This window comes from Ictalurus punctatus, chromosome 7 (genome assembly GCF_001660625.3).
Source record: "Ictalurus punctatus breed USDA103 chromosome 7, Coco_2.0, whole genome shotgun sequence".
In the NCBI taxonomy this organism is placed as follows: Eukaryota; Metazoa; Chordata; class Actinopteri; order Siluriformes; family Ictaluridae; genus Ictalurus; species Ictalurus punctatus.
This window is the reverse complement of record NC_030422.2, coordinates 32,401,133-32,427,599: the sequence shown is the minus strand read 5'-3', so window position 1 is coordinate 32,427,599 and position 26,467 is coordinate 32,401,133. Positions and strand designations below refer to the sequence as shown.

Genomic DNA, 26,467 nt, shown 5'->3' with positions numbered 1-26,467 from the left:
TTATACACACCTTGTTCATGCATTTTTCAGTTGACACACCCACATCCAGCGGCTTACCGTGGGTACCTGCCATCGACGGATTCATTTTCTGTGGTTTTTAAGACTTTAAATAAGTACATAATCAGTAATGGTGAATAAAACATGCATTAGTTTGATATTATTGTATTAGATTTAACTTGCTGTACTGAGATGTTTCACTGCACAGACCATAATAGTCACAAAAATGGAAAAAAGGATTAATGAGAAGTGTTTGTTTCTGCACATTTTTTTGCATTGTATTATTTTTTAACACAGATATGTAAATCATGATTGGTGATTTTTTTTTTTTTTTTAAAAAGGTATTAGTGTGTAAACCCTGTGATTTAAACTTGCTGTACTTGTTACTCTTACCTACCATCATGTCTCTCTAATGACTGAGTGACTGACAGAGCAGTGGTGTGTCTTAAAGCCTGACCACATCCTGTGTTCTTACAGAGAGAAAGAGAATGGACATATGTAACGTCATGAATTCTTTTATGACCTTTCACTCAGCAGAGTATAGTAACAGTATAGTAATAATATAATATACCCAGTGATAGTAATAGCATAGTGTTCCAGTAACTGCATATTGTTCCTATTAAAGTGGCCAGTGAGGGTATGTTCAGAAGTCTTATCATTCTGGATAGTCATTTTGTCTCCAACTGGCCCTGCTGTGGAGACTCTGGCTTCAAATGGGGATTTTCAGTTTGGCCAGGTTTTGTCTTTAAAAGAGCTCAGTGCGTGTCAGTGGAGTTAAATTTGCCACCATATCAACAGTTAAAAAGTCAAGTGTTAGTTTTTGTTTTCACACGTCTACCTTCACACTTCCTCCCCTTCTTCATGGCTGAATTTGCAGCACTGCATTAGAATAGAACATAAGCCACATGCGTGAACTGGTCTCTGCTCTCAGGCCTCTAACACTGTCACTGCTCTGTGTGTGTACAGGACTAATGAGAAGTGTTTGTTTCTGCAGTTATTGCTCTTATTTTTCACACAGATCGGAAAATAATGATTAGTGATCATATTTTTTTGTACTGTGCATCAGTTTGTTATTATTGTGCATTAGATTTAACTTGCTGTACTGAGATGTTTCCCTGAACAGACCATAATAGTCACAAAAATGGAATGTAGATTACAAGGCATTCTCTCAGTAAGTCTAGTTAACACTAACATGGTTTTGTTAAACCTCCCTGGGCACAGGAAACACCACCAGAGTCTCACCACAGCAGCTAAAGACATTTCAGTTATTCACAACCCTGACTTCCATTGGTGAAAGTACAAACACCATCCAGTCATTTTCTTTTAGCAGATCAAATGATCATGAGAGGTTGTCACTGAGCAGCAGATGACAGCAGGACACAGAAGATCAGCTACAGATTCCAACAATACAGACTCGTTTACACTCATTAGATTATTTAAACCCTGTGTTTTAAACTTGCTCTACTTGTACTCTTACCTGTTGAACTATCATAGTTACTGAGAGTAGTTACACATCAAACTAAACCCTTCTCATAACAGATATGGATACACTGATCCACCTGAGCAGTCATGCTGAAGTACACACAATGTACTAATCACACAATAAACTCATCACTCAGGACATTCAGACTGCAGATGAACAACTTTATACCCCACCACTCACTCTAATGAAGACACAAAGAGAACATTTACTCACAGAGCATCACAGCGAGTGGACTGAACTCCATCCTGTCTCTCTAACGACTGACTGACTGACAGAGCAGTGGTGTGTGTTAAACTTTCAACTTCCTGTGTTCTTACACAGAGAGAGAGAGAGAGAAAGAGAGAGAGAAAGAGAGAGAGAGAGAGAGAGAGAGAGAGAGAGAGAGAGAGAGAAAGAGGAAGTACAAAGAGTATTGTACTTTTGCGTCTGTCTCTTGGTGATGAACGCTACACAGATTAATGATAGTGTGAATATGTCACATATATCAGTATTTCAAGAGGTGCTAAAATGTGGTTTCGTTCTTTTCATGGTATGAAACTGCGTCAGCTTCTGCTTTTTATGCACATATGTGCAGCACTTAGGTCTACACTCATTTCTAACTATTTTGTTGGCAGTCTCAATGTTAATAGCTAAATGCTAAATGTGACATTAAAATATGAACTCAATATCCATCCATCCATCTTCTATACCGCTTACTACATTTCAGGGTCACGGGGAACCTGGAGCCTATCTCAGGGAGCATCGGGCACAAGGTGGGGTACACCCCATCGCACCCAGGGTGCCAATCTATCACAGGGCACACAAACACAAATTCACAAACTACGGACATTTTAGACACACCGATCAGCCTACCATGCATGTCTTTGGACTGGGGGAGGAAACCGGAGTACCCGGAGGAAACCCCCGCAGCATGGGGAGAACATGCAAACTCCACACACACGGTGGGAAACGAACCCCCGACTCTGGAAGTGTGAGGGGAACATGCCAACCACTAAGCCACCGTGCGCCCTGTATGTACTCAATACAGACAATTAAGCAAGTCTACAGGGAGTTTGGCCTCCCTCATGTAGGACATCAATAGAGTAGCTCCTTAGCAGCTAGCCAGCTCCTATAAATAACATTAGCTATGCTAATGAACAAATGACACCTGTTATACTCACCTCAACATGTCTTTTACAATCATATACCCCATCATGGACAATCGAAAAGTCACTGTTGAAAACTTGTAATACTGTTGTTATTATTGACCCCTATGGAACAGGGGTACACTTTAGTGTAGTCTGGGGTGAAGTGCCTTTTGTATTATCTTTTTTTTTCTTGGACACTCTGCCATGACGCTGCATAACAAACAGTGATACTGAACTACAGCAGTACACTGAACTGATGGATGAACTGAAGAGAGAGGCTGTGTACGAAACCGCATACTTACCCACTATATATAGCAGGTGAAAATCAGTATTCCAGAAGAGGAGAATGTCCGAATTCTAAGTATGTGAGAAACAGTAGGTGAGAAATACCCGGATGGCGTACTGCTTCAGGTGAGATTTTACAGCATGCCACAGATGCACACTATGCAGGTCAAACAATCCCATGATGCAATGGTATTACTGCAGACGAGCTCAGAAAAAAACACTGAAGACAGTGTCTGCTCTTTCTAAGTATTAAACCTTGGTTAAATAGGACTTGTTTAATAACACCCCAATAAATTGTTACTTGTTTAAGATTTTTGTGCCTGGTTGGCAGCCTCGGCAGCCTCTGCGCTCTCAAAGTGCACATATCTGAAACTATAAAGAGAGCACTTTTTAAATAGAGCTCACAACATCGTATTCTATTAGATATCGAATAAACCTTGAAATGTACTTAACTGCAAATTAATTTCACTTAACACTGTCCCAGTTTGGCAAAGAGATGTAGAAATGGTGAAGTCAGGTAAATTGGGACAGGTAAGAAAAATGACATTTGCTTCAGGTATTTTAAGGTTTGAAAATTGTCATGACTAATATATTCCACATATTTATGATGCATATATGAATGAGCTTTGCTTTTACTTCAAATCAGGTACATATGTTTATAGTGAAATATTTTTTTTGGATATTAATGATGTTAATGCTGCTATAGCTGTAAGAAATTATGGAGTGTTACCAAGCCAAAGTCTTTATTTGTCGTCATTTTTACTTAGTGTCAGATGGTCAGACAACAAAACAATATATATGATGTAGAGTAGGGAATACTGTTAAGGTGTGTTAGATATGTTTGTATCACCATCGACCCGATGCTGAAAGTTGATAAAAGCGTATGGAGTGATGTGCCGGTCCTCTTGTTCCTGCAGAGGCGGAGAGAGTGAACTCGTCCAACAGAGCTGAACTTCTCCAAGAGCATGGACTTGGTCACATCAGGGTGAAGATCACCAACATAGAGTGATGCCATTTGGAATCTAGCACTGTTCACGTCACGTAGAAACTAAAACAAAAAATTCCACTTCTGTTTTTGCAGTTTTATAGGGAAATAAAGGGTTTTATTTATTTATTTATTTATTTTTTTATTTATTTATTATTTTAGTTTCTTTGAGCATCTCTCTGACAAGATCAGTTTTTCTGGAGCACTTGCTCCTTTGTTTTACAGCAAAACCCAGCAGCCTTCATGTTTTTTTTTTTGTTTGTTTGTTTGTTTGGTCTGAAATGTGGTGTATTATGTAATATTCTGCTTTCTTTACTGACATACAAAAATAATTATGCACCATTTAATTTTGTGCTGGAAAACTAATGTTTGGAAATTTAAACTTTTTTGAACTGACTTGATAATGTGGAATAAATAAAATAAAAATCTATAACAAAGTTTGTGTTAAAAAATGGCGCTCCCTCTGACACACACACGCACACGACACACACGCACACAACACACACACAATTAATAATACAATGAATGAATACATTAAAACTGCATGAATTTATTTATTAATATGAATATAAAATGTATTATGTTTATAAATATGAATATAAATACTTTTTTATGCACCCATATTGCACATGGTAGGTGTGAGTTAAATAAAAGGGCTTCAGCTTTCTGGCGTTTTTCACTGAACATCTGTCAGGATCATCATGAGAGAGTGTATAAAACAAAAAGACCAAATTCTGCATTAGTGATGATTAAGAAAACTGGAAACAGAAGGATGATTGATATCATAAACTACACTGTGATGTTTATTTTATTTTATGTTTATAATTATTTTCAGTAAAATATGTGTGAAGAACTGATGTTTGTTTTTACCCTGACGTTTTTTTTTTTTTTTTTTAATAAATGCTTTAATATAATATAAACGTGTTTCTCTTCTCTTGTGAAGCCAAACAATGATATCATTTTAATTTACACCAAATTTCTCCAGCACACTCCTATGAGAAAATTAATATCATTAGTAAAATATTACTGAACATGTACACCGTGCAGATTTTATTACAGAGATGGAGACAGTATAAAACGCTGTTGTTCACTGGGGGAATTTCCCCCATCTAGTGACCAGAACCTGTAATTACAAGTCGAGTAAAAGTCAAACATTGGGCGTGTCTCTTATGACGTCACTCAGCTGAAACGAAAGTCAAGCTCAAAGCCGTTTCATGACCAAAACCAGATCCTTTCAGCAGGACACAGTCTCCAGTTTGAAGCTTCTCTCTCTTTCTTCGAGGGATTAAAACCACTGCAGGTGAACACTAAGAGAACAGGAACAAGAGGAAAAAGAGGGGAATCAGGAGGAAAAGAGAAATAGAAATTTCTAAGTAGTGCTACAGATGAGACTACTTCCTGTTTGTATAGTTGTTTTTCACTTGATTTCTATGAAACTGTTTAAAATACACTGGATCTGTTCCAGTTCAGTTCTTCTTCAGGATAAAACACACAGGGCTTTCATCTTAAAGAACAGGATTTTAGCTCACATTAAACATAAGATAAATGTATTAATATATATTTCAGAGTGAGAGGTGAGACTACTTCCTGTTCCTATCAGTAACTATTGTTCGTTTTGTCATTTACTAACTGCTCAAAGTGCACTGGGTTTGTCACAGTTCAAGTGGATTTTATGTGTTTACTCACACAGAGAAAGTTATATTTTACTCTAACAGCACGACACTGAGAGCTTTAGTTCTGGATAATTTTCATGAATAATGTGTAAAGTTATCTGTGGTCTAAATCCACTCTCATGGTGTCTCCTGTGTCAGTCATGGCTTCCTCCAGCAGTGTCCTGTGTGAAGATCAGCTCCAGTGCTCCATCTGTCTGGATGTGTTCACTGATCCAGTCTCTACTCCATGTGGACACAACTTCTGTATGATCTGTCTCAAAGAGTTCTGGGACAGCAGTTCACACTGCCAGTGTCCAGTGTGTAAGAAGGAATTCCCTAAAAGACCTGAGTTATGTGTGAATACGTTCATCTCTGGACTTGCTGCTCCGTTTAGGAAGTCAGTTCAGGAGAAATCCAGCAGCGCTGCAGAACAACCGTCCCAATCTCTGGTGCTCTGTGAAGCCTGCTCTGAAGAGAAGTGTGTAGCCGTGAAGTCCTGCCTGATCTGTATGGCCTCTTACTGCAACACTCACCTGGAACCTCATGAGAGAGTTTCTTCATTGATGAAGCACAAACTGATGGAGCCTGTGGAGAACCTGGAGGACTACATCTGCCAGAAACATGAGAGACCCCTGGAGCTGTTCTGTAAAGACGACCAGACGTGTGTGTGTCAGTTCTGTACTGAGGGAGACCACAAAACTCACAACACTGTTCCTATAGAGGAGGAGAGTGGAGAGAAGAAGGTGAGAGACTGAAAATTAATGATGCATATTTAACACAAATATCACCTTTATTTTTAATAAGTTTATACATAATATATATTTTTCTCAGACTGAGTTGGGGAAGACACGAGCAGAAGTTCAGCAGATGATCCAGGAGCGACTGAAGAAGATTGAGGAAATCAAACACTCTGTAGAACGCAATAAAGTGAGTCTCTTAACTAACCTACACAATAACGTCTTTATAAAAACACATTAGGAGAATCCTGATATAATCATATGAAATAAAATCATTTAGCTCGATGTGTCTCCTGTTAGAAAAACACAGAGAAGGAGAAAGCAGACGGTGTGGAGATCTTCAGTGCTCTGATGCGCTGCATTGAGAGAAGCCAGGCTGAGCTGCTTCAGGTGATGGAGGAGAAGCAGAAAGCAGCAGAGAAGCAGGCTGAAGAGTTGATTAAAGAGCTGGAGCAGGAAATCACTGAGCTAAAGAGGAGAAACACTGAGCTGGAGCAGATCTCACACACTGAGGATCACCTCCACCTCCTACAGGTCAGAGTCCCTCTGTTTCTCAATAGCAATGCAGCACATGACAGGACAGCAGTCCCCATGCTGAGGGATTTCTCCTCTCTCCTGCTGTACTGTAGATTTATCCGTCACTGTGCAGCCCTCCACACACCCAGGACTGGCCAGACGTCACAATTAACTCTCATCTGAGTCTGGAGCCTCTGAGGAGAGCTCTGTCTCAGCTTCAGGAAACTCTCAGTGAGGAAATGGAGAAGCTTGATTGGACTGGTAAGTGTTTAATGATCTCTAAGAATATGTTGATTCAGAAATGTATGAAGAAATGTCCTGATAACAGAAATACATGAATTGTACAGTGTGCATTTAGAGATATTTGATCTGTTGTAAGTTATAAAGCTCTGTGTAAGGAAAATAATCAACAAAGGGGAGGTAAGATGAAGCAGTAACTGTTACATCCCAAAGTTATTATTTTGTTCTTATAACAGCTTTTCCCAAAGAGTTTATTCATCTTATACCACAGAAATATGCCAACATTTTATTTATAGAAGTATAACATGTCACACTTTTTATCCATTTATAGTTACAGTATATTGAATGTTGTGAAACATCCATGAAACAAGTTAGTTTCTGTTCTCACTTCCGTTATAGCAGCTATAAACAGTCATTTCCTTACAAGCTTCTCTTTTTCTCACTCATGTTAATCAGATAAAAACACACCTAGTCCCATTAACAAGAAGCTACAAAGAGTAAACTCCTCTGTCCTGAAGATGTCAGAAATCTTAAAGTTACAGCTTTACCTCTGACTGTTACAAAGCGCTGACACTGGAGACTCCTTCCATAAATGTTACAGAAATAAAGGTTACAGAAATTATTATACATGTCTTTTTATAAAAAAGCATCTGCGTACAAGTCCCTGTGAATGAGCTGTTACTATAGAAACGCTAAGGTATTAGAACCAGTGCATTAATATAAACCTGTGATTTGCAGCTGCACTACTGTCAGAGCTGCTGTTCTAGAAAATTAATCAACACCAATCAGAACTCAGCAGCACTGTGGTGTAATCTGTAATAAAATATTTAGATCAATATGATGTTTGTGTTTTAGTTTTATTGTTACAGTACTTTGTTATAGCTCATAATTTTAAACTCTCCAATTATCCAATATTATTTTCCCAACAGAACTGAAGAGAATTCAGCAATATGCAGGTTTGTGAGCTCTTATTGATCACATGACTAAATCTATATTTCTTCACTGTTACACACTGTGCAATGATAAAACTGATGTACGCTGTGTTTCTGTCTCTCAGTGGATGTGACTCTGGATCCTGATACAGCGAATCCTTACCTCATCCTGTCTGATGATGGGAAACAAGTTACATGTGGAGACACAGAACAGGATCTCCCTGATCACCCAGAGAGGTTTAATATTTGTACCTGTGTGTTGGGAAAGGAGGGATTCTCCTCAGGGAGATTTTACTATGAGGTGCAGGTCAGAGGGAAGACTCAGTGGGATTTAGGAGTGGCCCGAGAGTCCATTAACAGGAAAGGGGCGATTACAGCCAGTCCTGAAGATGGATGCTGGTGTGTGTGTCTGAGGAATGAGACTGAATATAAGGCTCTGGACTCTCCTCGTGTCTCCCTCTCCTTGAAACCGGCTCCTCAGAAGGTGGGGGTGTTTGTGGATTATGAGAAGGGTCTGATCTCCTTCTATGATGTTGATGTAAAATCTCATATCTACTCTTTCACTGGTCAGACTTTCACTGAGAAACTTTATCCATTATTCTGCCCCTGTTACAATGATGGAGGTAAAAATTCAGCACCACTGATCATCTGTCCTGTTAGTCAAATCTAATATAAATTTATAAAACTGACTTTTATTTCTTAATAAAAATGAAAACAGTGCTGTTATTATCTGGCATTTGTTTTAAGTTTAATTATAAATGATGTTTACATTTTATTTATGTGTAAAATGTAAATGTTTTACTGTCGCTCTCATTGTGATGATCATCCGTGATAAAGTGGTCTAATCCTGTCAGGATCCATCATCACTCCTGTAACTGATCTTCAAATCACATTTACTCAAATACATTCTCACTTTTCATTTAAAATATATTTTTTAAAGAAAATGTTTTAATTTGGCTCAGATTTAATAATGCAAGCTATTTTTATTGGCAATATGTCATCACGGCAAACCAGCTACTCCATTTCCCTCAATGCATCAACAACTACAAACATGGCCGAAGAGGACTACACTTCCCAATGTAACACACAGACACGTCACCTTCTCATGAGGACTAATCTCACACACCTGTTCCTGATCACAATCATCACACCACACTATAATAGAGACTGTTCAAACACTTGAACAAGTGAGGAGTGTACGCTCAGTTATCATGTCTCTGTTGTTATCAAGCCTGCTATCGTGTCTGTTTATTCTGGTGTTTTGACTTTGCTTACGTTTATGATGTCGTCTTGTTGCCCTGCCCTACTTGTGCTGTTTGCCTGATCACCTGACCTCTGCATGTTCATGATTATTGTCTTCTGCCTTATCCTTTGGCTGTTGTTGTTGTTGTTGTTGTTGTTATTGTTGTTGTTGTTGTTGTTGTTTCATTAAACTGCCATACCTGCACTTGCTTCTGCCCTGCGCCTGCATTACGTGACGCAATAACTGGAGAAATAAGTAGTATACTTTATTTTGTCATTTTCAGTGTTCTGAAGGTTGTTTCTACATCAAATTAAGACCAAAGCACTAAGAAATACAAAATTATAATTTTTTTTCAGCCTGTGCAGTTAGCTTCCACATCCGTAAACACAAAATAAATATAAACTTGTCAAATATAAAAATTATTGATAGCCTTTAATGTACAGTTAATATTATTTTAATATTATAAACTGTTATTTTATGCAGACACTTGAGACACACCTCTAACTCAGCCTTTACAGCTTTATAAATGAGGATGTGTTTCATATAAATTAGATTAGCCATGAGGGTAATCTAGGTAAACTAGTGGGCGGAGCTTGTTTCACGCAATGATCTGTCACTCTCGCTCCCCGCAATGCCACGATTGACCACCAGAGGTCGCGCTCACCTGAGTCTTCATTCATTTCCTCTAATCATTTTCCTCACCACACTGTGTGAGTTTTAAAGTTATAATACTGATAATTATCTGGTGCGGATGCGGCAGAAGATGAAGTATTTCTTTATTTGTAAAGTAACATCTTTCTTTAGGCTAGTTTTGTTGCTGTGATACGCACCATTATGTCATAGTATTATTATTTTTTATTGAAAAAGTCAGACTTTATTCTAGTAATATCATATATTATGACTTTTTCCCCTGCATGGTGGACCTGACTCCAAAAGCCTGGAAAATAAAGTTCATTTTGGTTTCTAAACCTGATATTCTCTGTTATTAGAGCAATATGATATTCAATATGATATTAACATTTTCCCCCGGGTCAGACACTTTGTTTATTCAGTCAAAATATTGGGAAGAATTTATACATTTATTAATTTAGGTTTAAGATATAGTGAACCTGTAGTAGATTTTGTGAACAATATTAAACCTCTGTTCATAGGCATTTTTAATTTATTTACTTTTATACAGACAAAAATCGAATCGAATCGAAATCCTGAAGTCAGTATTGTAAATTGAATAGAATCGTGACCGGAGCGTATCGTTACACCCCTAGTAACTAATGATAAGTATGACTAGCGTACTCAATCACCAGCAGAAGAGCTGAAAGAGCACTTTCCATCACTAGCTAAGTTAACAGATGGTTATCTAACTTATCTACCTAATCTATCCACCGTGTCCCTCAACACATACTGACGTCATTAACCAGAGTAGTTTACTTAAAAAATGTACACAGCTTAACATTAACTGTGTATTTTTGTTCACATTTCTCACATCTTCATCATTTTTCTTGTCGAGAAATAAAGTACAGATTGTCTTGGTTGAGATTTTTTTTTTTTGCAGGTTTGCAGGCTTCAGCTAAACAAATCCAGTCAGAAAGACGAGTGCGTGTAAGATGCTGAGCTACAAACAGCATGATGTTAAAGCGACAGATCAGTATTATTTACAATCCACAAAATGACTCTAAAGGAATTATGAAATGATTTCTACATTAAACGGATCCTCTTTTTATAGATGAACTTTGCTGACTCCTCTATGACTGCGTTCTGGATTCTGTATTCACCAGTGTGAGCTGTTAAAGAAATGAAAAAGGTCATTTGTTTCATTACAATTTTACTCCAGGTGTTTATGACAGAAAAGCAACCGAACTGCATTTAAGTGCCAGTGCCTCAGATGTGTTAGAAAATCAACATCATTCCTTCAGTCGTCTTCAGTCACTTCAAAATGTTTTTTTTTTTTTTTAAATGCCAATAGTGAGTCACATGATTTCTACTTTTCTTTAAGTGAAAATATTTTTCTGGCAGTAATTAAAGTTAGTTTGTTTAAACCACAAACACAGTCATTTCAGGTGACATTTATGAACGCGGTGAAACGATTTCAAAGCATCAGGTCATTTGTAATGGTGTAAATATGAACAATTAATAAATGTTTACAAAAATGTCAACTATAAAGAGAAAAAATTCAAAAGCAACATGTATTTAAAAAGGTGTGTGTGTGTGTGTGTGTGTGTGTGTGTGTGTGTGTGTGTGTGTGTGTGTGTGTGTGTGTGTGGCAGCAATGCTCCAGGACAGCATTTTGCAAAACCAAAAATATAAATATTCGTCCCGGCCAACTTTACTTTCATCTTAATTCATTATTTCCTCTGTGAAGTTTTGTACATGAACAAGAATAACTTACTTTGTGTAAGAAAACGGTGACAAGCCTTACACACTTCACTCAGGTTTCTTCTTCTTTGGCATGTGCAGTACCAGATACCAAGTGTTCGTATCCAACCAAAAACCAACCAAAAGCACTGACGTGTAAGTTTATGAGTAAAAGAAAAATAAATATAATGAACCACATGTGTATTAAATTAATTATTAATGTACGTTCAGTGGAATTAGTATATGAGGAACAGAAAAATAAGTATTTTACAGTGCTGTGTTTCACCTTAAATAAAGCTTTAAAATGGAAGAAACCGTTTTTATAATTTCATACAAATGTTTTGCACCCTAAAATACATATTTTATTTCCTTTTACTTCTATATGTATCCATTTGAAAGTACATTAATAAAAATTAACCGTATTATGATTTGTTTTTCTTTTTTAATGCACAAATGAGACACGTATTAATTAATTGTATTTGTGCACTCTGAACAGAATGTGTAGAAAAAGAAAAGCAGTAAAAGAAAAAATTATAAGTATAAAGTTCCTGTGTTCAGGAAGTGGATGAGCAGATTCTACTTTCTGAGCATTTTAGGAAAAACAGAAGACAAACACAAATCCCAGTTTTCCAGCTGTCTGTGTGATAACTGTAGCTTCATCAGTGTACACAGACACATGTCTCACTGCAGAGAGAAAGAAAGAGATTGTAATAAATACGTTTATAAATACATTTCTCCTGATATTGCCATCAATGATATTACAAACTAGTTAACTTTCTGAATCAGTGACCGCAGCAAGAAATCAGTACGTTATTTGGCGTGTCAGTATTTTGCATGTTCATAGTTAACTATGTCATAACTGTCCAAGTAGAATGAGATGACGGAAAGTTATCTAGACAGCTACCAAACTAACATGGATGAACTCTTTCAGATTCTGTGAGGCGGGGTTTTGTGTACATGGATACTGTAACTGCTAGATGACAAATTCTACCCAATACACCTTTAAATATATTTATTACTTCATGGTGTTTGGTTTGTCTTTTAATCTTTATACTGTAAATGTCATGAGTCTTACCTCCATGCTGTGCTTCAGCTCTGAGTAGACAGTATCATCACCCACACTGGCATTTTCTAGTTGGAATAAAGATATCCTGAATTAATTTCCTGGAACATTACAGCTCATCTAAATAGAAAATGATCTGGATATTAAATCATACACAATTAAAATACATTAGACCACAGCAGTGTTGAATTCTGGATTCTGATTGGTCAGAATATGTTGATTAATTTTGTACAACAGCAGCTCTGACAGTAGTGCAACTGAAAATCAAACGTTTATAATAATGCCTTTATTCTAATACGTTATCATTTCTATAGTAGCAAAATACATAAATAAACAGATTTAACAAAATGCACCAGCATGTAATTGGTAATATGGACTTTCCTGTAAGATTTTTCCTGTAACATTTATGTAAGGAGTCTCCAGTGTCGGCACTGTGTAACAGTCAGAAATTTTCTGACATTTTCTGAAAGTCTTCAAGACAGAGGACTTTATGCTTTTAACATAACAGATTTTTTAAAAATTATTATTATTCAGTTTAAGAGAAAAAAGAGAAGCTGGTAAAGGAACGGCAGTTTATACGTGCTGTTACACAATTTCTGCAGACGTCCCACATCAATAAATGGATGAAAAGTCTGACGTGTCATTCTTTAATGAATTAAATAGGGATGTTGCTGTGGTAAAACACTTTGGGATGTGCTGTAACAGGAAAATCATCACCTTCAGGGTAGGAACTCTGAAACAGTAACTCTGCTTCATCACAACACACTGTCACTGATTATTTTCCTATAACAGCACAGCAGAGTGTTTTATTCATTACATAGAACAAGAGTAGAATCAGGTGATCTATGACACGAAATAAAATGTCTTCATTTTGCTCTACCTTTCATTCTCTTTGTTTTTATCATTGGTTTTAGTTCAATCTCAGCATAAGTCACATCGGTAACACCAGGTTCAGCATCAGCACCTGCAGCAGCAGAGAACAAAACCATCCCAATGATCTTTAGCCGTGTAATACATCAATCATAACTCACACACATAAACATAAGTCATTATCAGTCTCCTGCCAAAACCACACTGAACCCTAGCTGTTTTTTAGAGTAGATCTTTAATCTCTAGAGTTTACTTCCTTCAGCTTCCTTTATCATTCAGCATGTGGCATCTTTTCACTGTGTGATAACTTTGTGATTAGTGCTATGTAGAACACATGCCTGCTTTTTAATGGAGCCTGTGATGGAACTGACTCGTCTGATCTGGAGGAAACTTGTAGGTCATGACCTCATATGCTTGGATGTTTATGTATTAAATGACTGAATGTTCTGAAGACTTCAAGAGTTATTTGCTGATTTTGTTTTTAATAAATCCATGAAATGCTGTAGCATTAAAAATACTCTACCATTGTTCCTGTTTGTCTTCTTTTTCTTCGTGACCTGTGCGTAAGTGTCTTCTCTGCTCTCAGCTGCAGCTTCACCTGAACACAGTGCAGTGTGTTAATCACTACAAGACACTTCTGTACTTTACTGTATAGAGTTAATCTATAATTAATTCTCCTAATGCAAGAATAAATGTCTGAAATGAAATAAAGCTACCTGTTCCACTCGTATCTGTCTGATCCACAGCGGCATAAACATTTTCACTTCCTACAGAAAACAGAATGAAGATGAACTGAACTTGTTGTAAATGTGACTGTAGATTACAAAACATAACAGATTTCAAACAAATCAAATGAATTTACTGAATTCTATTTATTACAGAGATGATTAATAAATGTAGAAATAAACAGTGATTGACAGAGTGTCTGACCAGCCTGAAGTGGTGTGTGACCTGACTGAGAGTCTTCAGCTCCTGACCGGATCTGATTCTGCTCTGATGTCTGATTTTCTATAGAGGGAGACAGATTCTACATCTGAACAGGGTGTAAATGGTAACAGAAACACTTTATTTTACACAACACTGATTACAGTGTAATAAACAGCGTGACTACAGAAGATCAATTATACAGTAGGAATAGATACAAATATTAATTATGATATAATTCTAATAACAATATGCAGGTAGATGAGTGGAACTACATGTCTGAACTGCACAACCTGTAATAAAGACATATTTACAACTTAATAACATGATAAAAATGCAGAGTTCATTAATAAACCACGTTCAGTGTAATTCCCACCCAAAATAATTTGTAAGAATTTGCATAAGTTAACCGAAATAAAAAACAAAAAATAACCACAACAACAACAACAACAACAACAACAACAACAACAACAACAACATCTTACAATTAAGATAAAGCTAGTAGCAGGTTTTGTATAGTATTTTTATTTAAAAGAATTTACATTTATTCTCATCACAGTGAATTTTCTTAAAACTCATCAGCTCTTCTACCATATTTTATGAAATTGGGTTATTTAGCTGTAAATGTGACTTTATAAAAGGTTGTGGGTTTATAATAACAATAGAATAATATAAATTATATGAATATGTAATTTACCACATTACAGTTCTTATTCTATATTTAATATGTGCAAGTACTTTTTTATTTATTTTATAATCTACATTGTATTTAAACTTTTTCTTAAACGGACCAAAATAATGTCAAGATCTTTTCATCAACACTTTCAGTTATTCATTCACCAAGTTGTTACGCCACGGCCAGCAGATGGCACTGTGGCGCTGCTTACAAGAGACTGAATTGGGTGACGTGGACACGTGACGTTTGTTTTGGTTTGTTCCCTTCATGTTTGAGTTGTCGTTAATTTGCCCCAGGTGTCCATGTTTAGTATTAATTATGTTGGGTATTTAAACCCCTCTGGTGGATGACGTTATTAGTAACGTAGATGCCAGTGTGATAGATGTCGGTGTTAGCGGTGTAGCTTGTAGGTTTAGCATGCTAGCGGTCTCATTTTAAGGTCCTGTTTCCTGCCTCGACTTTAGTCTCATGTTCGCTCCCATCTATTTCTGTAAAGACCGCGTTACCCGTGTTTGGTTTTGTTTGTTTGTTTGTTTATGAATAAAGACAGCGCTCCTGCGCCTACTTTCTGCCCACTGTCCTGTTTCGTTACACCAAGTAACCTTTAGTTATTTTTCCACAATTATGTGATCGGTCCAAATTTGTTTTATTCTTTAGAAATTCTGATTATGTTCTACATAAAATAGCTAAAACCTTTATCAGACCTTTTTTTCTTTTGTAGGACCACAGCAGGATCATTAAGATCAGTAAAGCGATGAACAAAAATCCCAAACCCACAGCCACTCCTACTGTTCCAGCACTGGCTCTAGAATCTGAGACTGAAGCTAGAAAGAGACCAGAATTTAAACATTTAAACACTGTGCATATAAACTGTGTTATTTAAAAGAGAATAGAATAAAAATAAATTCTCACAAGGTTTCACACGTCTGACTGAGACCCAGCTTTTCGGTGACTCTCCTCTCTCTGGGTGTTTACAGTGGTAGAAACCTTCATCTGACTTTGAGACAGTTCGGATGATCATCTCTCCTGTAGTCTGTGTCTGGAGAACTGATCCATCTTTATAGAAATCATCTCGGAGGTTTGGGGAATTTGGGTATCGATATAAACAGCGTAGAGTCGGAGGATGTTCCTCAGTCACAGGATGGACAGGACTCTCCAGGATCACATCACCATCTAGAACACAGAAAATCACATGTTCAATAAAATTAATGATATCTCTAATTAATCTGTACATAATCTGCATAAATGAGTCTCCACAGTCCAAATTATGGATTAATTGGAACTAGTATCAGGTATCATCATAGGTAATTGTTTAAAAAGAAAATAACAAGCTCTGACACCAACATCTGATGTGCTACCAGCACTTTGCACTCATTTGTAATGACCAAGTTCACTGATACAACTCAGGTTCCACCTTCACACTCTATTAAAGACACTGTTTATATACCATAGCATATTAAACATCATCTAAGCACAATGGGTTATCTGTACACAGCAGCAACCAACATAAACAGAGAGAAATAAAATGTTCTATGACATCCCTGATTGATTAATACTCAGTAAGTTACTCATGTCATTATCAGTGTGGGTATCGGTAAGCATGTACTTCTACTCAGTCTGGAAAATAATGTCTGTGTCTTGTTGAACAGTTCTCCCAGTTGGAAACTCAGAGTTCTGAATATTCTGTAACGAAACATTTCCCTTCTCCTTTAACAATAAACACACTACATGAAGACTCACCATGCACTGTGATGTTGACAGGATTACTGTTTTCTCCAGATTCAGACTCACACCAGTAAACTCCAGTGTAGGATGTGGAGAGGAAGCTGATATTACATGTAGATCCTGTAACTGATCCCCTTGAACAATCTAACACTCCCTCACTGTGTGTGTATCGTCTCACTCTCCATCCAGTAGAGTTACTCTGGTCCTCACAGCTCAGTGAGAGAGAGTCATTAGTAAAGTGTTGAGTTCTGCTGGGATTGATGATCAGAGAGACTGGAGGAGATTCACCTTAAACACAGAAGAGAGTCATGTAAATAAGAATAGGTGTAATATGGAATATAATGAGAATACAAGTGCATGTGCATTCAGAATTATATTTATTAATCTGGAATCAAAGCTACAGTTCATAGCATGGGTCATAACAGAGACAGATTTAACACGCGATCATCCATACTCATAAATGCTGCAAAAAGGCAAAGGTCAAAACCGAGAAATAAAATGAAAACTGGGACTAGGAACACAGGAAAGTCCTTCAGCTGCTGCAAAGGAACAAAAATCAGCAAAGACACAGAACAACACAGAGGGAATAAATACAAAAATAGTTTGAGGTGAAACTAGGAATAGGTGCACATGATCAGGGCATCACATCAACATCACATGACCACCAGACATCACCATCATCTCAGTATTAGCCTAGCTCTAGCACACCACCTCCAGGTCTCTTCCTCACTGTAGATTACATTAGGCCAGCACATGCATTTGCACAATGTAAAGTTCAGAGCCATGTTTAATTTGTGATTGCCATTGCTGTGTTTAGACCCTTTGCCTTTGATTACTCTTTTGGATTTTCCCTCTGCTCTCTTATATTGTACTTTACTGTGTTTGACCCTTGCCTGCTTTACAGCTCTGCTATTTGTCTTGTGTTCACAACGAATATTGTGCGTCTCTTTGACCTGTTCTGGATTTCTGGCTTTTATAATAAAATCCTCCTGCCCATAGATCCTGAATCCTTAATCATCTCCTTAGTCCTCTTTGTTTCCAGGAAAATAAACCAATGACTAGATGAGGGACGGAGACAGCACACAAACACATCATATGGCTTTTTTCACCAATATCACAAAGGGGAAAACTCTACCAGCACTTAGGGCTCTTTAAATTCCTTATTAATAAATTAATGTTGCATGAATCTCTTCTTACACTCACACAGTCACACCTTTACTATTTAACCTAAACCCACTGTTATTTTCCTCACCGGTGATCCATAGTGGCTGTGGATTGCTGTACTGTGTGTGTAAGGCTGGTTCTCCTCTCTCTCCTCTGCACATATAAACTCCTGTGTGATTAAGAGCAGCAGATCTGAGAGTGTAGTTGCCTCCAGATCCTCTGCTGCTGTCTGAGAGGAGCTCCACATACATGATATAGCCATGATTATGTTTTATTTGAGTTAAGCCGTCTCTGTAGGGAACAGCTGTGTACCAGCTGAATGTCCAGTCTGTAGAGGAGTCTGTAATCTCACAGCTTAGAGTCACTGAGTCTCCTTCAGTCAGCCAGCTCTGTGGAGATACACTCAGTACTGCCCCTGGTCTCTCTGTTACACAGGAAATACAACACATTTTATCTACATTCATTTAATACACAGTAAGAAGATTTTCATGAATGTCTAATTGCACATGATGTTTTTTTTCATGAGAGTGTGGCAGTATAAGTGATTTAACTATCCCATTGGCCCTGCTTGGGGGATGGCTTCGGCAGACCAATGAGGTGGGAGCTATCCTGTTATTTAAGACCCTTTATTTTGGCAAGCACATATGTGTCTTTGTGATTCGGAGTTCCTCACTCCCTGGCATTTCTGTTTTCATTTCCGTTCAGGTATGTTGAGGCTCTGCTCACGGTGTAATGAGGTGAACATCTCAAGACTAATATATATATATATATATATATATATATATATATATATATATATATATATATATAGAGAGAGAGAGAGAGAGAGAGAGAGAGAGAGAGAGAGAGAGAGAGAGTTTTAGGGTGGAGCTGGCGGTGCATGCATTGTGGTGAGTTGGAGGCGGAGAGGATGTTCAGTGTTCGCAACATTATCCGGTGGCTGAATTATATGTATATGTATATGTATATGTATATGGATGTATATGTATATGTATATGGATGTATATGTGTATGTATATGGATGTATATGTATGTGGATGTGTATGTATATGGATGTATATGTATATGGATGTATATGGATATGGATATGGATGTATATGTGTATGTATATGGATGTATATGTATATGTATATGGATGTATATGTGTATGTATGTGGATGTATATGTGTATGTATATGGATGTATATGTGTATGTATATGGATGTATATGTATATGGATGTATATGGATATGGATATGGATGTATATGTATATGTATGTGGATGTATATGTGTATGTATATTGAGCCGCGTTACCTGTGAGTTATCACACAACTTTGTGTCTGGTGTTTGTTCAACCCAATGGTAAGTGCACCTCTCCCTTTTTCACTTTGGGACTTGGTAGATTTAGTTTGACTCTCTGATCTTTGTGTTAAGGTGAGAGTGGGGAGTTGAGTCTAAATCTTCTCTAAGACAAATCCCTAGCCGAAGACGCTACATGTGACGCTACTGTTTTGCTTGACCGTCGTTTTTTAATTTGTTTTGCTTTAGTGTTTTGCTTATGGACAGTTTTCTGGGCTGGTTCACTTACGGGCTTTGCTTTGGTCGTGTTTCTTAGCGGCACTCTCGGGCTGTCTGTTTATGTGCCTCACCTCCGCCGCGTTGCATATCAGTTTTACTTTGTTGCTGATGTTATTTTTATCTTGTTTTTCCCTGTTTATGTTGTCTTGTTTTATTTTTCTATTATTTTTCATTTTTCTAGTGTCTATTTTGTTGCTACTTTTGTTGATTTTAGTTTAGGATGTATGTTTGGTTTATGTTCTTCAACCACATGTAGTGTGAGAGACTAATTGGTAAATTAGTGTTTTCCAGCCTCAAAGCTGTTCTTTCAGGTTTGTTTTCCTACACACTCACCTTACTATTGATGTGGTGTATACTATGTCCTATTGTCTCCATGCTATAGTGGCTATACTTTTTCATTTATTGTTAACCATAATGCTGGTTCTGCTTAGGTGCTGTTAACTGCCTCTATTGCATGTGGTGGTGTCAGTGGGACTGAGTGTTATAGCCACCTCACCACGGTGTCTGCAATATTTTTGTTTTTTCTTTCTTTGGTTATTGTTAAGTGTTTTTGTGTAATTTTGGGTTAATGGATGTCTTCTTTCTCTCCAGGAGCCAGTGACTCTTGGTGGGACAGGGGAGGCTAGCTGCCTTCATTCGGTGGTGTGTGCTTCACAGCGTGCTCAGTGTGCCAACACAACAACTCCCTCGTGGTGTAGGTAGTGTTTGATGATTTTGGTGTGACTTGAGGTGGGTCTGGATGACCTCCCGAGCTGTAGCTGGCCTGCCTTGTTCCCACCAAGCCTGAGCCTGGAGAAATGCTTAGTTTTAAAAGTCTTATTGTGCTTCACGGGAGGGTGATTTTATATTTATAGGTTAAGTGTTAATGATGCTTAAGTGTTATAATAAAATATAATTTTTATATTGATACTCATGTCTCACACTCATGTTCTTTGACTCGATTGGTAAAACTTATGTGTGCCTTTATTTGGGAGTATTTCCCTGGTTCTCCCCCAGGATGGCGTAGTTGGATTCACTAAACTTGGATAAACGTTTCCTTCCACGTGGGAATGTCACAAGTCTATAATGATGATGTAGGAATAGTGGAATAGAGAATGCAGTAGTTTGCTTTTATCAACTCTATTAGCTAATTTACAAATAAATTGTTTATTTTTTACAATCTGTGAGATCTGTTAATATTAACTCTTAAATTATTGTTTTTAATTTAAACACCACACATATGGGACTAATGATTATCACTGCACTTCCACATTTGTGATTCTGTCACTGGTAGAAGAAAGAAACAATGTTGTGCAAAAAAAAAAACAAAAAAAAAACGATGTGATGTTTTGTGTGATTTCCAAAATAATTTGTCAGCTCTCATGGTCTGAAAAATAAAAGATTATAATTAAGATTACAGCATGGGGCAGGATTTGTGTTCTATTTTATATTTTTAATTACAGTAAATTTGTGCTTAAATCTTAAGACTTTACGACAGTTTGTGTAGTTCAGGTGTTTAGTTACACACATGTAACCATGTTTTAATTATTGACAAGATATTTCCATATATAGTATTTGTCACTACTTATTATTCTATTTAATATAGTATGTTGTGTTTAGACTGTAAGGAAGTGAAGATAATTTCTTACATTTCTCACACATTGGAGTTTCTGGTTTCAGACGTACTGTATTCTGTGTATTTTTCCTTCTTTTAACAAAGTTTAAGTAAGTAATAAATCACTCAGTCTCACACTGTTATAGAAAAATACTGAGTGATGTGGAGGTGTTATGAAGCCGAGTTACTGTTTCCACCCTGAAGTACTGATTATTTTATTGTCCTCATGTTTTATTCCTTTTAAATCACAGCAATTTGCCAATGATTATAATTTTAAATTATAGTTATAACTTTACCTCTTTATTTTCTTTGTTTTTTCGCATTGGATCTCACCAGCCGCAAATGACAAATACTTTTAAAACATTTAAATTTAAAGATCATTTGAACATTCTAGAATAACAAGGAATTACAATATTTAAGCAATATTTTTTTCTCATCCCTTCTAACAGGTGAAAAGGGAAAAAATCATGACATACCTCTCACTGTAATCTTGACAGGATCACTGAACTGTGTGCAGTAGTAGGAGCGCCCTGGCTTGTAGTTTATCCTGCATGCTCGACACTGGTACACAGTTTCTCCATCATTATCGTCTGTCACTTTGAGTGTGTCTGTTTCTTCAGTGCTCAAAGGATGTAATGACGGATTATTTTTATACCATTGAATCTTCCATCCAGTCGACTGCAGCTCACAGGTCAGAGTGATGGTGTCTCCAGTGTAGACGGAGCTCTGAGGATTCACTCTCACAGTCGGTGTGGGTTTTTCTGTTGGTATGAAATGATGAAGGAGTCAGAACTGCTTTTCTCTTTATAACATAAGCAGTAGATTCACTGTGCTTTAACATATGCTTTGTGTCTAAAACAAACATTTAGATTTAACATTCGATACAAGACGTTTTCGTACGTTTTCTTACACGGCTGGTATTCAGTATATTTTCTATGTAACAAAATTCATGATTATATTGAAGTGTAAAACACTGTATTTACTGATTTTAGATTATTATTTTATGGATCCTGCACAAATCCTGCAGCACCATCTGAACATAAATGCATTTTCTTAAAAAAATAGCAGGAGCATGACTTCAGAACATAAAACAGAGAGGAGAGCTTACACATTTTGTACAGACAACAGATAAAGTTATAAAATATTTAAATGCCTCAATACAAAGACATTAATAACTAGAACCATAGTGAAGAGAACAGAAGTGAATCAGGGATTATTTCCCCAGCGATGTTAGTGTCAAGTGAAGAGAAGATCATGAGGCTGGTATTTAAATGCTGTGAGTGACTTCTACCTCAGGTGATGAGACACAGACTGATGTGGACGATGCTGATCATCAAACTCTCTCAAAATTACAGAATTCTCAGATCAAACCTTATAAATCCAATGCTTCACATGATCAGATAATAAATCAGATAATGACAGAGGCAACACAAGGTGAGATTTACTGCCTTCTTCCTTAATGTTCGCTGTGTATTATTAATCAGACTGACTCACCACAATTATACTGCAAACTTAATATAAAGACCTGCACAAGACATGATGATGATTCCTGTGAAAGAGATCTGTGTGTACTAGACAGGGAAGTGAAAGTCAACATTAAACAAACAGGGTCTCAGTTACTGACAGATCAAAATCCAAACCCGAAAAAATAATGTTAATATATTAAATAAGAAATAAAAAACACCCACAGACTCACCTGATACAGTCAGTGTAACAGCATCACTGATCTCTGAGCTCTGAGAGTCACTGCTCTGTCCTCTGCAGGTGAAGTTACCATGCTGAACGTGTAGAACAGACCAGATTCTGAACTCCTGCCTTGTGCGGTCTGTGAGTCTTTTATTATTCTTATTCCAGCTGTATGTCCACTGAGTGTCTCCTCCGCCCTGTACGTCACATCTGAGAGTAACTGTCTCTCCAGTGAACACATGTGTATCAGGCGTTATGGACACCACAGCTTTAGGCCTCCCTATAAAACATTCTGTTATTAATAAACCTTACATAAACTAATCCCACGTGTACATATCATTTATTTAGACAGAGTATGAGTACATGTTTTTTATTACTTGTTGATACTGATATGTGTAACCTACTTACTATTAAGAAATCAGGTGCATCATGGGACATTTTATTTAGCATTATTTATGTCAGTTGTTACCATGTGCTGCTGTCATTAAACTCGTTCTGTTTTATATTCAGTATGTTAAGGCATTTAATCAGCGTAAAACTATAGAGAGATCAGAAGGGGGGCACAAATTGTTTTCAAGAAAGAAAAAAACCAGACAGGGCATCATGTAGGTACTCGATATATTGTGTTGCTTTTCAAATAGAATGTACGTAAATCAACACATTTGACTGTGACAATCAATTGTGCATAAACTTCTCAGCCCCAAAACAAATAAATTATACACACAGTATAAAGGATAAACTATATATAAATCACCTTGAGCATGGGCCACTGGTATTAGTGAAATCAGCACTAAAAAGGGAACAGAAACAGAACATGATGTAAATATGGAAAATATTCAGTGTATTAATGAAAACAGCACATTTTAGACACCGAACCCACAAGATTAAATCTTATTCAGGAAATCTAAACTACCCTCTGTAAGAAATACATTCTAAGCTCTCTTAATAATAAATAAACAAAACTACAATAACTTAAAGGTCACTATTCTGCTCATTAAAGTGTTTTTCTTCTTTATTTAACTTTATTGAAGTGTGAAAAACTTAGCTCTGGGACATAAAACCAACAGACCGCACACTGTAACATTCTGCACATGTACTAATCACACAATAAACTCATCACTCAGAACATTCAGACTGCAGATGAACAACTTTATACCCCACCACTCACTCTAATGAAGACACAAAGAGAACATTTACTCACAGAGCATCACAGCGAGTGGACTGATCTCCATCCTGTCTCTCTAATGACTGACTGACTGACAGAGCAGTGGTGTGTGTTAAAGTCTCAGCACTTCCTGTGTTTTCTCGCTGTCAGATCGCACTACTCGGAAAGAAAGAAAGAACGAGAATGGGTGTATCTGTGATCTTTACTTTCTATTTCAGTGCATGCAGACTCTGTATCTGCTCTTCCTTCCTCTTTTCATAGTAATACTAGATTTTTTTTTTTGCCCTCTAGTGGTATGTGACTGAAGGACATCCAAGTGAATATGAGGTGATGAGAAAATCATGAGAAGGTTTAATGGAAACATGTAAACCCTGGTTAATGATATTACTCCATACGGAGATTAACAAAGGTGTGTGAAAAGCTGTTCTAAATGAGCTGCTAGACTGTAGTCTGGATGACTTTATGTTTCTGACTCTCAATAATCTACTACACGGTTACTCTAAAAAATCACTAGATAATAGTGTAAAGTCATGTATGAAAGCCTCAAACAAAAAAAGTTGAGAGGTTAAATCATTATTAATGTCACGCTGCCCCTTTAAAATCTATGCTCATGAAGCGCTGATTACTGAGTTCCTAGAACAGGTATAGCCTACATACATGCTATGGTCATGTGACCTACTAATGATTAATGTGTGTGCAGCCACAAGCCCTACAATAAGCATGTATAATAAATATTGGCACATAGCACCACAACACACACTGTTAAAAAGCACAGAAACTAACTTTTCTTATTGTATGTGGATTCTACCCAGAAAGGGAGGCAGAAAGTTTGTTTTGTGTTTTTTGAACAGCGTCATCAAGCTGTTTTAGTCTGAATGAAATAATGTGAAATATAATGCAATAACAAAACCAGAGTTTAATGCCCAAGACCAGCCACTTTATTTCGTGGTGGAAGAACTTTGATAAATGAAGTGACAGTTCAGTTTTTACTATCCCGTTATGTTTACTGCTGACATCTTTCAACAAGAATATAAAGATAAATAACAAATGACATACTGAGTATTGTTTTCTGCTACAAAATGTCCAACTGTAACATTATAAGAATAAATATTTGTTTTCATTCAAACGAATATGAAGTATTTCAGTAAGAAATATACCTTATACTATGACATGTGACGTTGGTTTGTTTCTCTCCAGGTGTTGTGAGTGTGTGTGTGTGTGTGTGTGTGTGTGTGTGTGTGTGTGTGTGTGTGAGTGTGTGTGTGTGTGTGCATGTGAAAGAAAGAGAGAGAACCCGCACTGAGCAAACGACACTTTTTAATGCAGAAGTAACTGATGCATGCACCATTTTTATCGGTAAAAGGCCAGTTGGATGGAAACAGACAGGAAACAGCAAATATCGCAAACTTTTTTACTCTCTTTCACTTTGTCGATTACAGAAATGTGCAAAAAATGGATGGAAACTTAGCAAATGATAACAAGAACTCAATATCCATTCTATTCTCTCTTCCGGAATACTCTCCTTCAGTGTTTACACTGGTTTTCAAAACACTTTCTGTGATATCATCTCACCAATCTCGCCCATTTGTGCAACAGCAGTGTCTCCGGACACGTGATCTAAAGCTCAAATCTAATTCGACGGTCCATTTCGTTGCAGGGAAAAAAAATAGACACACTGGACAAAAAAACGTGTCGCTTTGTGGCACTGCGAATGATCACACCTGGTGTGAACAGCTCCATCGGAATCTACTGTTTCTATTTAAGAGCATCATTGGGTCAAACATTCATGTCGCTTAATTGTGCTCAGTGTGAAAGGACCCTTACTCGCCAACTACAATTCCCCTTCATCAGTAAGGTAAGAACCAGACCCGTTATAATCCCAGATATTCTCGAATGAACTGACATGTGTACTATCCACATAGTAATAGAAGATGTTTGTTGTTGTAATGATGACACTAGCTCTGTGGTATAACAACCTAGTGTTCATACAGATCTACTGGAAATATGTTAGGCCTCATGACTGTTTAAAGCACTGAAATATAACAGCGGGTATAACAGACTTACAGTACAGTACAGATGCAGCGTAATACTACTGCAGGATCCAGTTTCTGCTTTAAAGATAACACTTTATTATTTGGGAAGACCACCCCGAGTTCTCAAGTAGGAATTTCGAGTTGAGGGGATGTTTTCTATGGTTTTTCCTGGTCAGAGGTTGGAAATGATAAGTTATGACCAATAGTCGAAGGAAACGTGTCTCAAATAGCCACTCTTTGAGCTGAAACGCATCTCAGAATGCACAAAATGTTGAACCTTGAGGCGGATGGACCACAACAGCTGAAGATCACTCTTCTTAGTCAAGAAAAGGAATCCGAGCGTAGAGTAGTCACAGGCTCACCTATCTTGATTTTTGCTGCACGATGCAGGAGGTAGGCTCAGGATTTGGCATCAACATGGATCCATGCAACGTGCAAATGTTTTTTTTGCAACGTGCAA

The 26,467-nt window shown here is 37.2% G+C and overlaps 3 protein-coding genes across 8 annotated transcripts in view; 1 reads left to right on the top strand and 2 right to left on the bottom strand.

Moving 5' to 3' along the window:
- LOC128633071 (B-cell receptor CD22) overlaps window positions 1-1,734 on the bottom strand; it is a 16,321-nt gene extending 14,587 nt beyond the window's left edge. The window contains exon 1 of the mRNA XM_053681706.1: window positions 1,694-1,734. The gene's annotated coding sequence lies outside the window, so the exon portion shown is untranslated. The remainder of the gene's footprint in view (window positions 1-1,693) is intronic.
- Window positions 1-9,406, top strand: part of LOC108268231 (E3 ubiquitin-protein ligase TRIM39) — a 29,399-nt gene extending 19,993 nt beyond the window's left edge. The window contains exons 1-7 of one of the 2 annotated variants that reach the window (XM_053681714.1): window positions 5,043-5,177; window positions 5,689-6,272; window positions 6,361-6,456; window positions 6,567-6,800; window positions 6,896-7,043; window positions 7,952-7,978; window positions 8,080-9,406. In XM_053681714.1, coding sequence (XP_053537689.1) covers window positions 5,691-6,272; window positions 6,361-6,456; window positions 6,567-6,800; window positions 6,896-7,043; window positions 7,952-7,978; window positions 8,080-8,624 — 1,632 coding nt within the window. In that variant the 5' untranslated portion in view covers window positions 5,043-5,177; window positions 5,689-5,690 and the 3' untranslated portion in view covers window positions 8,625-9,406. Of the gene's footprint in view, window positions 1-5,042; window positions 5,178-5,688; window positions 6,273-6,360; window positions 6,457-6,566; window positions 6,801-6,895; window positions 7,044-7,951; window positions 7,979-8,079 lie in introns of those variants that run through there. The other variant, XM_053681715.1, reaches the window with a different exon arrangement.
- Window positions 9,407-10,892: 1,486 nt separating this feature from the next.
- The window catches only part of LOC108268206 (Fc receptor-like protein 5), a 54,663-nt gene continuing 39,088 nt past the window's right edge, over window positions 10,893-26,467 (bottom strand). Inside the window, exons 9-17 of one of the 5 annotated variants that reach the window (XM_053681696.1) lie at window positions 16,823-17,095; window positions 15,995-16,255; window positions 15,787-15,906; window positions 14,413-14,490; window positions 14,199-14,249; window positions 14,006-14,074; window positions 13,493-13,576; window positions 12,625-12,680; window positions 11,094-12,233 (exon numbers count right to left, since the gene is read on the bottom strand). In XM_053681696.1, coding sequence (XP_053537671.1) covers window positions 12,231-12,233; window positions 12,625-12,680; window positions 13,493-13,576; window positions 14,006-14,074; window positions 14,199-14,249; window positions 14,413-14,490; window positions 15,787-15,906; window positions 15,995-16,255; window positions 16,823-17,095 — 995 coding nt within the window. In that variant the 3' untranslated portion in view covers window positions 11,094-12,230. Of the gene's footprint in view, window positions 10,979-11,092; window positions 12,234-12,624; window positions 12,681-13,492; window positions 13,577-14,005; window positions 14,081-14,198; window positions 14,250-14,412; window positions 14,491-15,786; window positions 15,907-15,994; window positions 16,256-16,822; window positions 17,096-26,467 lie in introns of those variants that run through there. The other 4 variants (XM_053681695.1, XM_053681698.1, XM_053681697.1 and 1 more) reach the window with 4 other exon arrangements.